Source organism: Canis aureus, chromosome 31, assembly GCF_053574225.1.
Source record: "Canis aureus isolate CA01 chromosome 31, VMU_Caureus_v.1.0, whole genome shotgun sequence".
Taxonomy (NCBI): Eukaryota; Metazoa; Chordata; class Mammalia; order Carnivora; family Canidae; genus Canis; species Canis aureus.
Genome location: NC_135641.1, coordinates 8,349,531 through 8,361,246, shown reverse-complemented (window position 1 = coordinate 8,361,246; position 11,716 = coordinate 8,349,531). Strand labels below are relative to the sequence as shown.

The following is an 11,716-nucleotide window of genomic DNA, read 5'->3' as shown; positions in this document are numbered from 1 at the left end:
ATTTAACTTTGAGGAGGCAGAAAGAGGAGCCAATTTGTGAGAGAAGAGTGTGAGTTCAGCCTGGCCCAGGTAGGGTCCCAAGATGCCCGAGGGACCTTCAGTGGTGTCATCCAGGGGGCAGTATGGCCATGACTTTAACGCTTCCCCCTTTGGTGTGGGGGAAGCCAGAGGGATGGGATCGGAAGGGGAGGATGGTCACAGAGCCAAGAGCCTGAGGACCCCGATGCTGGAGAGTCAGGTTGTCTGCTACCGTCAAGTGGGGCTGGAGTGAGGCGGAAGTGGTAGGCATCCAGATAGCAAAAACGCAGACTGGACCAAATACGGGTGAGTGGCTCTGGGAACCTCACCCACGTTTTTAGGACCCTTCTCTTTGAGCAGGCTGGGCTACAGTCGGGATGCTAAGGGGATGCTAAAGCAAAGAGCCCTAACAGTGCTGGATTGGGGGAAAAAGAAAAAGTTTAGTATGAGATATTTGGAGGATGTAGGGAAAACATTTTAAAAAACTGACTGATATATTGGGTCCCTGGGTGGCTCAGTCAGTTAAGCATCTGTCTCTGGCTCAGGTCATGATCCCAGGGTCCTGGGATCGAGTCCTGCATGGGGCTCCCTACTCAGTGGGGAGTCTGCTTCTCCCTTTACCCTTCCCCTCTGCTTACGATTTCTCTCTCACTCTCTCTCTATCTCAAATAAATAAATAAAGTCTAAAAAAATAGATGGGTATAGTTCAGAAATGGGGCCATGCCTCTGACCACCTAGAGAAGCCCAGGATCTGGGGCTCCAGGCATGGGGGAGACTGGCATGGTGAGTGGTGACAAAGTGTTTGCAACACAGACCAGAGAATCATGTGACATCAGAAGAGCTGTGACACTGTGTCCTCTGTAGTACGTGTTGGGGGACATGGCCTGCCAGGGAGAATGGGGACCACCAGAGCCCCTTGGACATATATGATAAGAGTGATGTGGATAACTGTGCTGAACCTCTCACCCGGCACACACGTGTTGTCAGGTTTGAATGAGGGTAATAATGACGGGTTCCCCAGCCAACACGTTCAGCCAGCCAGCAAAAGCAGCCACCATCCGACCAGCATGCTCCGGTGTGTGTCATACAGACACTGGCCTAGCTGCTCCCCTCAACAGAGGCAGCCTCCTAGCAGGGCTACCTAAATTCAAGGGTGTTTGTTATTCAGGGCCTGCTCTCTGTGGGGTCCTCATCTACACTAGCTGTGGCTTTTCAGAGCAGGACCAAGCTGGGATGCTTTTTTATCCCTCCTGTTAAATCAGTGCTTAACTGATAAATACCATCAATGAAAATGACCGAGGGACAGCAGGTCTGTGGTGATAAAGAAACCAGAAGCCAGGTCTCAAAGCAGAGCCTATCCCTGAGAGGTCCTCACTACTTGGTGAGGGGGACTCAGGAACCAGCTGCCACCATAGCGAATATGGGGCCTGAGTCACTGGAGGGGGAAGAATCCCGCGGAGGAAATCTATGATAAAATGTGCATATTGAGACACTCATTGTGCATCTGCTTCTCTCAGTAAACCAGTTGACTGAAATAACTCCAGATTAGGAGAGGGAAGAACTGAACTTTGGGATTTCATCGTCGTAAACTGGGGATATTTTTGGTCCAAGAATAAAATACCAAAGTGTTCTGGTGAATTGTGGAGAACACCTACACCCTTCCAGCCACGGGACGGAAGGCAGTTGTAGTCAAGTGTAAAGAGGTGCACCAGCAGGAAGTAGTAACTGGGGCCCCGCTGCAATCCAGGCCGCGAAGGAGCAGATATCTTTCCTACAAACTCTGTGCCAGGGTAGGAGCCTCTGGCTCGGGGCGGGGGGTGCTGTCAGGTGGCTTTAGATTTAGGATCCTGTGAAAGGTGGGATTGCGCAGCTGTCTCCTCCATGTGTTCACCCACGAATGTTTCTGGAGCATAGTCTGGACCACTGTTGTAGGATACCATGCGCCAGAACAGTCTCTGTTCTTGAACCTCCAAATTTTAGTTCACAATCCTTCAGCCAGTCTTGCTCCTCTGCAGCCCCGAGGGCACAAGTCCCACTGTCTCCCCCTCTCTGGAGCCACAGGGCGAGGTCCTGAGGGCATGGAGTAAGGGGGATCCCCGCTCCCCAGCTCTGCCCTGGGGAGCTGCAGGGACTACAGGATGGGCAGCCAGACTGAACCCAGGTGACCCAGTCTGTGTCTCCTCTAGGTGGCCACCATTCAGGCAGAGAGCAGGCCTTGTGGTGACATGAATCTGGGTCAGAGCTGGAAATGCCCATTGACTTTAATAGAAAAGAAGCCCCCATGGGACCCTTGGGGAAGTAGGGGAGAGGAAGAAACAGGTGACGGACATCCAATGAGTAACAATGGAAACAGAGAGGGGACACATTGTCTTCACACTTCGGGGACTCAGAGTATTTGGGGCTTTTCCAAAAAGCACGTGCAACTTTTGTCATTTTCAAAAACATGTTTTTTTTTTTTTTTTTTTTTCTTAGTCACTAAAACATGAACCCTGGAGCCTGTTGAAGATTTCTCTTCCAGAAGCTTTGGTTGTGAAGGCAAGGCAGGTGGGGAGAAGCAGAGCCGTGTTACAATGCAGATCTGACTGGGGTTGTTGATGCCTGAGAACAGGTGCCACTTGATGATGTGAGGACCCTGGGGTGGGGGGTATTAAGAGTCCCCGGGGGGAGGGCTCTGGGTCTGGCTCTAGAGGAGGGGATCTCTTCCATTGGAGGCTGAGAGATGATAAAGGTCAGAGAGGCAGACGAATCTCAGCAAAGGTGAAGGTGGGTACAGTGTACTCGCTCCAGGAGGTTGGTTTCACTTTCAGCGTGGGGCAGGAGGTGAAGACTTTGGGGAGGTGGTGGGTTGGGCTGGAGGGCAGGTGTGGGGGAAGACTTGAGGAGGCCCTGTGGGCACTGGAAGACAGGGTGGTAGGTCTGGCTCTCTGGGAAACCTGCATTGCTGGAGCTAGGGTTGGGGCAGGGGGAGGACCAGGGACTTGTTCCTGGGGCAGATAGGACCGGGATTAGGAGACACTACTCGGAGGGGGATGGGTATGAAGATGGGAGGCAGGGATGGATCAGGACCCCATGGCCCGCAGAGCTCGTACTGCAACTTCCTTTAGGTCTTCATTCCATAGCCCCCTCCTCAGGGGTAGCTTCTCTAGCTCTCTCATCCCTGTTGTAACCCCTGGACTCCTCCCATTTTCTTTCTCTGCTTTAGGGTTTCCTTGGCACTTCATACTATTTAACATACTACGTATTTCATGCATTTATGTTGTTTATTATCTAGCTCCCCAGCAGAATGGAAGCATTCCAAGGGCAAGTGTTATGGGTTGGATTGGGTTCCCCCTAAATTCATACATAGTATTACTAACCCCAGGACCTCTGAAGGTGACCTTATTTGGAAATTAGGTTGTTGCGGATGTATTTAGTTAAGGTGAGGTTTTTAGGGTGGACCCTAACCCAGTAGGACTGTTTTTTTTTTTTTAAAGATTTATTTATTTATTTGAGAGAGAGCAAGAATGTGAGAAGGGGGAGGAGCAGAGGGAGAGAATCTTGAAGCAGACTCCCTGTTGAGTGTAGAGCTGGCGGGCAAGGTGGGGCTTGATCCCATGGCCCAAGAGATCATGACCTGAGCCGAAACCAAGAATGGGATGCTCAACCAACTGAGCTGCCCAGGTGTCCCTGACTGGTGTTCTTAAAAAGGGCAGAGGGGGTGATTTGGTCACAGAGACACAGACACACAGAACACCATGTGAAGACAGGGGTGGAGATGGGGTGGGTGCTCCTGCACGCCAAGCAACTCTGAAGATTGCCAGCAAATCACTAGAAGCTGGGGACAGCCATGATACTGATTCTGACAGTGCTCAGAAGAAAGTAGCCCTCCTGACACCTCGGTCTCTCACTTTCCAGCCTCCAGAATTGTGAGAGCGTGCACGTCTACTGATTAAGCGCCCCCAATCTGTGATGTTCTGTTGTGGCAGCCCTAGTCAACTAATACTGCGGGGGGTTGACATTTTCTGATTCATTTGTTCATATTCATCCTCTCTGCCCTTAGCTTTGTCCCCATGGGTACACCCTAATGATATTAGGCCAAATGATAGGTGTAAGTAAACCAAAATGTATGATTCACGATGGTAATCAAAAAAAATTCTGGTTTAGTTTTTGCTTTGACTACGGAATTTACGCTGAATGAGGGAGGGTGGCAGGGAGGCACAGCTCAGAGGCCTCCCTGTCAAGCACGTGGGGGTCCAGGCCAGAGCCTCATGCCATGCCTTGTCGTCGTCCTGTTTCACAAGATGCGCCTCTAGGAGCAGCACCGCCAGCACTGAGGGAGCCCCCCAGCCTCCTGCGCAGGGTAGTTAACACCACTGCATATTAACCCTGCTTTACAGGAACCAAGGAAGGTCAGGTTGGAAGCTGATATAGAACCTGGATATCCCCCAGAGTCCTAAGTCTTCCTGCCTAGGGTGGTGCACTGCTTTGTTAATTTCTGAAGACACAAAGACTTGGAAGTGCAAGTGGCTAAAGCAAGTTCATGCTCCCGTGCTTGGTCTTCTACAAATAACTCCAGAAGGTCCCCAGAGACACCTGGGGCTGGTCTAGCAGCCCCGCCTGCTCAGTCAGGTACCAGGGGTTAAAGAGCATCACCCAAGATGGTGAGATCCCCTCTTGAATGCTGGGCATCAAGAAAATTAAGACCTGGTCTTTGAATTTGGTGAACTCCCGGGTTTTGAGAAGGAAGAGGGTTCTGCAAAAATTACTGGAAAACAGGGCCCCTCGAGCTAAGAAGAGAGGCATAAGCAATGGAGCGGTGGGAGAAGGGGTGGCCTTTGTCCTTCCACTCAGGGTGGGAGACCAGGCAGTCACAGAGAAGCCTTCCGTTATGTAAGTTGATTAGCAACCAACTTTTGACATCGCATTTGACTCCCCGAATTGGCCTTCAGAATCTCAACCTCAGTCTTAAACAACTTTATTCAGATGGGGACCCAAGGCCTTTGGCCTGGGGCTATACCCTGTTCCTGCCAATTCCCATCAGGAGCAGGAAAAACGCAGAAGAATCGGCAGTAGGTGCACACGAGCACGGACTTCTTCCAAGTATTGAACAGCAAGGGCAGAGACCCTCTCTGAAGGAAATGAAGTTGTTAAATGGTGAGATCCATTCCGATGGCAGTGAGAGGGAGCCTGTGTCTGTCAACTGAACTGCGTTAGGGCCAAACAGCAGCTAATCTCTTTAATAAGGAGATCCAGAAATACACACAGAGACTTTTCTTTATATTTCTAAGCAGATCAGAAGGGTAAGCTGGTCTCATAACTCTCTAGATGGAGTTCAGGACACTCTAGGGTGCTTCCACTCATTGTCATCAACCCAGGGAAATTTGCAAAAACTCCAAATCAAATAATTTTGGTTTACTGAAACAATTTTTTTTTTTTTTTAAACGAGTGACTGAAAGGTGTCCATCTCTGCTCACTTCTACTTCTCACCCAGGCAGCGGGCGGGACTGCGGGGCGCGCTGCAGGAGCTGGCTGCACACCTCAAGAGCGCTTCTCCAAACTCTGGTCTTGGGGTTGAATTCTGAGGGGAAGGTGGGAGCCAGGCAGTGGAGTTTCTCAGCCTCTGTGAAGCCTAGCCCAGGGGCCCCAGACTCCCCCGGACACCCGGTCTTCTTCCTTTGACACCAACCACACGGCCCTTCATTTCCTTTTGGCAGTGGCCTTCACTCAGTCCAGACCCCCAGAAAGCAAGACCCAGGCCAGCAAACAGCCTCTCTGAAGCCCTAAAGGCAAGCAATCAGCTATTTTCATTTTAATGAGTTTTATTGCTACTGCCGGGAGACAAGAGGGCTTACAAAATCGGTAAACAGGGATCCCTGGGTGGCGCAGCTGTTTGGCGCCTGCCTTTGGCCCAGGGCGCGATCCTGGAGACCCGGGATCAAATCCCACATTGGGCTCCCGGTGCATGGAGCCTGCTTCTCTCTCTGCCTCTTTCTCTCTCTCTGTGACTATCATAAAAGAAAAAGAAAATCGGTAAACAAGCTGCTTTTTCTTCTTGATTTGCATGCAATTTCTCTAGATTCTGGTGTAAATCGTTGGTAACAGGCAGCACAATTAATGTTTTTCCTACAGTTAGGGTTTTTCTTTCATTCGGCTTTTTTTGGTTTGTTTTTATTTTTTTCTGACTTAAGGTTATATACCCACAGTATATACTCAAGTATACCCACAGCAATAGACATTCAAAAGTCTAGAACCACTGGGTTGCAATTCAACAGCGGTAGAACCATAATAAGAAGCCAGGTTTGTCTGATACCCCAATCCACTCTCCACCCCGGGCCACACTGCCTTTCCTACGAAAAAATAAAAAGCATTTCTCATTCACCTCACAAGGACTAGTTCTCTCTGCAAATGGCAACCTATTTGCAGAATCAGCTCCTTCAGAGCAGTTTATATCATCAAGACTTAGGGAATACCTTCATTTTAATAACAGGGTATGTTAATACTTACTGTGTGCTAAATTCCAGGTAGACTGCAAAGGTTTACAAGCCACTCTCCCATTCCATACCCCCTCAAACCCGGTTATGAACAGTGGAATGGACTTGAATTTGCTCCATCCTCCACCATTCTGCCTTCCAAACAAAGTTGGGGGTAGGATGCCACAACAGGTGCATTCAGGTTTCGGTCTTTAAATACACTGTTTATAATTTTGAAAGATGCTCCTGTTGTAGGTGTTAAGATTAGGTGGACTGTTCCAGAAATATAACTTAGTGTATCTTTTTTTTCTGATCCAAAGACAAATTATTCAACTAAATCAACAAATTGTGTAATTGATCTCCATATAAAACTTTTAAAAACCTCACAAATTAAAATAGTTAATGGAAACTGAAGTCTTGGAGACAATACAATTTCTTGAAATGTTGACTTATGTGTTGGCAGTTTGGATAAACTACCTTGTTCTTTCTTTTCTTTTAAAGTTTTTATTTATTTATTCATGAGAGAGAGAGAGAGAGAGAGAGAGAGAGAGAGGGAGAAGCAGGCTCCATGCGGGGAGCCCGATGTGGGACTCAATCCCAGGTCTTCAGGATCACGCCCTGGGCTGAAGGCTGCGCTAAACCGCTGAGCCACCAGGGCTGCCCTCTTTTGTTCTTTCTATGCAGATTTTGTACACATAAGTTAACACATATACCTCATTTTGTGTTCTTGTAGCAACATTGAGAATCTATTGTCTTTGTGTTCAAAGGGGCACATTTCTAAAAGGGGAAAATGATCAGCTTGGACTTGGGGTCTGGTCACTCACAAATGGCCAGCTAGTCCTTATTTGGACGGCTCCAGACGTTTATCTTTCTAGGGAAAACCCCATTCCAGTGCTATTTAGATCCAAATTTCTAAGAAAGAAAGGGAGGAAGTGGTGAACTCAGAAAATAGGGCCTGCATTCAGTTGCTTAGTAATTGGGTGATGAGGACCAGGGGGAGTGGCTGAACTCCAGAAAAGGGTGCGTGGTGCTCAGATCTAGGGCTGCAGCCCCTCCAAGGACCCGGCTCCATCCTGCAGGGACAGTGTCCTAGCTGTCTGGCGTTCCTTCTTTAATGCCACCTGGTGCTGCCACCACACTCGGTGGGGAGAGGGCTCCCAAACCCAGCCCTGCTCTCAGGGGGCACTTCGACTTGTAAATCCCCTGACTTCTTCTAACAGGCCTCTGGAAAGGCTAAAACCAACGCCAACCTTGAAAGCCAGGAAATTCCCAGTGGGAATTTATGTAAATTTGGTCAGTAAGGAGAAACAGAAGCAGATCTCGATTCGGGTATTTTGGGCTTCAGGAAGAAAGCCCCAGGGCAGGAGGAAGCCAGTGCACCAGAGTTCACTACTAGCCCAGGGAACGCTCAGGCTTGGTTGTGTCTTCACCAGAAATCGCCGTGCCCCCCGCCTCCCCCCTGGGCCCCGCGGAGGGCAGGTTCTGAGCCGGCACCCGCGCACCCCAGGCCCCCGGTGACGGCCAGGGCGGTGATCGCCCCCGCAGCACCACACTAGGGTCTCCCTAGGCCTCGCTGGTCAACCCTGCTCCGTCCTCCACCCCCCACCCAGGTATTTTTGACTGTTCCCCACCGAACTTTGTCCTCCCAGGCCAGGGATCAAGCTAGTGCCCAGTGATTTCTCCGCCCGGTGGTGGCCACCTTCGGGTCCCGAGCGCCTGGCACGGCCTGGCCCACGCACGCTCTCAACAGCGGTGGGAAGGACGGGGGTGGGTGTTCGTGTCCCTCGTGGTATCCGCAGCGGCCCCGCGACCCGAGCGGGGCCACTTCTCCAACCCAGGCTCACCGCGGCGCACGGCGTCCCCACGAGGGTGCGGCCCCCGCACACACCCTTCCCCGAGGTCAGGGCCCCCGCCGCACCTCACCCCCGCCCCGGACACACCGGGAGAGGCCGCCCCGGCGGCGGGGCGCGGGACTGGGCCGCGGCCGTGCCCTGCGGCCGCGCTCTGCGTTTGGCGGCCAGCCCCGGGTCCTGCCCGGTCGCGGCCTCACGCGCCTCTGGGTCTTGGCTCCGCAGATGCAGGCGCGGGGGCATCGGCCAGGAGAGGGGAGGAGGGAACCCCGCGAGCTCTGGCCTGGAGCCTTCCGTCTTCACCGAACGCTCCTCCCCGACCCCCGGGACACGGGCCTGGGGTGGCCCTTGCAGGAGCGCACTGCGAGCGGCGGCTGGGGCTCTGGGCGAGCGCGGGCTCTGCGGGCCGCCCCCTCCGGAAGCTCCCCGGTCCTCCGGGCCCCGGGCCCGCGGCGACTCCCCGGTCCTGAGCTCAGAGCGGAGTTGGCCCCGGAGCCCAGTCAACGAGCTCGGTGGCTCCGCTGCCGAGAAACATCCCCCCGCGGCCGGGAGGCCTGGCGCTGCGGGCGGTGCCGGGGCTCGGGGGCTCGGGGGCTCCTGCGCGGGCAGCGGCCCAGCTCGCGGCGCCCCCGGCCCGGCGCCCGGGCCCTCGGGCTCCCAGCGCCCCGGCGCGCGTCTCCGGCTCCCCAGCCCGCGGCGGGTGCGCTGGCCCGCGGCGCCCAGAAGCCCTCGCTCCGCGCCGAACTTTTGCCGGGCCCGGCGCGGGGCGGGGAACCCGGGGCGCGGCTCCTCCCGCGCGGCCGCCCCGCCCCCGTCCCCGCCCGGTCCCCGCCCGCGCCCGCCCGCCCGCCCGCCGCGCCCGGAAAGCCCCCGCGGCTCCTCCCACCCCCGGGGGTTTCTCCAGCCTCCGGCGACTTCGGGTCGGGGAGCGCGGCTGCCGGCGCTCGTTCCCGCCGGGCTGGAGCGCGCGGAGCGCGGCTGTTCGGGGGCTGCGGGGCCGAGGGAGGGGCGGTGGCCTCGGTGTCCCGGCCCGCGCCCCGGCCGCCGGGATGGTGCTGCTGGCCGGGCCCGGGCCGGAGGGCGGCGGGGCGCGCCGCGTGTCTCCGCAGACGCCGTCCCCACCCCGGGACGCTCAGGCCGGGGAGGACCCTGCGGACTACGAGGAGTACGAGGACTTCTCGTGCCTGCCCGACACCCGCAGCATCGCCTCGGACGACTCCTTCTACCCCCTGGGAGGCGAGGAGGAACACGGCACCGCGAGCGCCGAGAGCGTCCCAGAGGGCGTCCCGGAGGAGGCGACCCTCCTGCGCGCCGCCTGCGCCAACGACGTGGGGCTGCTGAGGGCGCTGGTGCGGCGGGGGCCGAGCGTGGAGGAGGTGCAGGAGACCGACCGCAACGGCCGGGTAAGGTGGCGTCCGCGCCAGGCACGGGGCCCCTCGGCCTCCCCGCCGCCCTCGGGCCGATCGGCCCCGCCGGGACTCCGCCGCGGCCCGGAGCCGGAGCCCGGGGCGGCCCTGCGCATCCCGGGCCGGGGTCGGGCGGGCGGGGGCGCGGGGCGCGGGGCGCGGGGGGCGCGGGGGGCGCGGGGCGCGGCGCGAGGTCGCGGTGCCCGCGGGAGACGCCGCGCGTCTCGGGCCCTCACCGCCTCTTGGTTTCCCGCCCCCGGAGCCCTCCTGTCCTTGCAGCCCCCCGCCCCACCCGGGGCCCGCGCTCGGATCCGGGTGGGGGCCCCGTCTCCGGGCCCGTTACCCTCCCCGCCTGCCGGGGAAGCGCCCGGTCCGGAGCCCTCGCGGCCGGCCCCCGCCCCCGCCCCCGCCCCCTCACACGGCCCTTGCCCTTTCCCCTCCACGCGCGGACAGCGCCGGGCTCCTCCGGGTCCCCGGGAGTGGGACTTTCCTCCCGGGCCCCCGGCTCCGGCCCCCGCCCCCGCCCCCGCAACCCCCAACTCCGCGGCGCCTGGTGACCCGCCAGAGCCGGCTGCAGAGACGTCGCCCCGAGCCAGTGCCTGGGGGTCCCTGGAGGCCGGGCCCGGGAGGGCGCTGGAGGCGCCGAACCCCCGCCCCGCCCCCGGGCAGGGCAGGCGAGGCTGGGGCGGAGGGATGCCCGCGCTCCCGGGAGGCATTTCAAGGTTCAGGGATGGTACAGGAAGCATTTGAAAGGGAAGGAGAAAGTTGGCTTTCGAAGACCGGAATGCCTGGTTCACAGAACCACCTCCCAAACACCTGCGGGGACCGACCGCAGGATGACAGCGGCCACGCGCGGGGTAGCGGTGCTGGGAGCCCCGCGGCGTGTCACCTTCTCCGGCCCCGAGGGTCTCGCCTCGGCCTCGCACGGGTCCCCAGGGCCTTGCACGGGCTTGTCCGGGCCGCGGTGCTTTTGCTCCCCAGCCCGTGGCTGACGCGAAAATTCCAAGGTTTTACTTGGGATCGGTGAGCCCGAACCTTCGGGTTATCGGGGGAGCCGGGTGGTTTGGGTTCCTGTGCTTTGGGCTGGGCTTTGGTCGTGGAGGAGCTCCGAGTGTCCGTTTCTGCCAGTGTCACACTTGGGCGGCTGACCTGACACAGCGTCTAAAAGCGGGATGCGACTGTGCCTAGTGTACCGTGTGGGGCCCGCTGGCCCAGAGGCCCCTGAACCCTGCTGCCGGCAGAGCCTGCACCCCCCTCCCCGGGGCCCTCGCTGTGGGTGGGCCGCTGGGGCTGCCTCTGCAGCTCTACTTTGGCTTTACTAGGTGAGTTTTCACACACCCCTGTTTGTAGACCTCCCTGGCCTGAAGCAAGTGGCAGGGCCTGCTTTTAAGGAAGCCCCACAAAGATCGAACACGGTGTATGGGGGCAGGGTAGGTCCCATGTCCTGGGCAGCCTGGGGTCTCCAGCAGGCTAGGGTGGGCAGAGGTGGGGCCACTTTGAGGCTCCACTGGGCCCAGCTTTATTATGTTTTTCTTTTAGGGGCAAAATAAAAAAATAAATAAATGTTTGGGGACAGCTGCTTTCTAGCCATCCGAGAAGGATGTAAGCAGACCATGGCCAGGGGGTCTGGGCTACTTTTGAAAGCCACTCCGTCAGCATATAGTCTGAGGAGGGCAGTGGAACTGTACAGAACAGGATCCAGCCTCTCTGCCTTGGTTTCCTAGTTGTACCTCCCAGGGTGGTGACAAGAAGCCCCCCTTAGTGCATGGGGCACACGGACAGCCCTCGTTTACCATCTTGTCCTGTTTTACTAGCCTCCGGGCCCCAAAGAACACCTCCTCCAGCACTTTTTTCTGCCAGGCAAAGCTCTTTTTCTCTCTGCTTTTGCCTTTGAGTACAGTCTCTGTTTCTCCGCGTTGAGTGTCCTCCTCCCTGCTCCCCACCAAATCATGATGGAGAAATGGTACATGGCCAAAAAACTGCAAGACCTGTG

General features: G+C 56.7%; 1 protein-coding gene across 4 annotated transcripts in view; it reads left to right on the top strand.

Annotated features, from left to right (window-relative positions):
- Positions 1-9,216: 9,216 nt before the first annotated feature.
- The window catches only part of ANKRD33B (ankyrin repeat domain 33B), an 81,974-nt gene continuing 79,474 nt past the window's right edge, over positions 9,217-11,716 (top strand). For all 4 annotated transcript variants that reach the window (XR_013369166.1, XR_013369167.1, XM_077879575.1 and 1 more), the window contains exon 1: positions 9,217-9,720. Coding sequence is in view for 2 of the 4 variants with exons in the window: in XM_077879575.1 (XP_077735701.1) it covers positions 9,367-9,720 (354 nt within the window). In the remaining 2 variants the exon portion in view is untranslated. The remainder of the gene's footprint in view (positions 9,721-11,716) is intronic.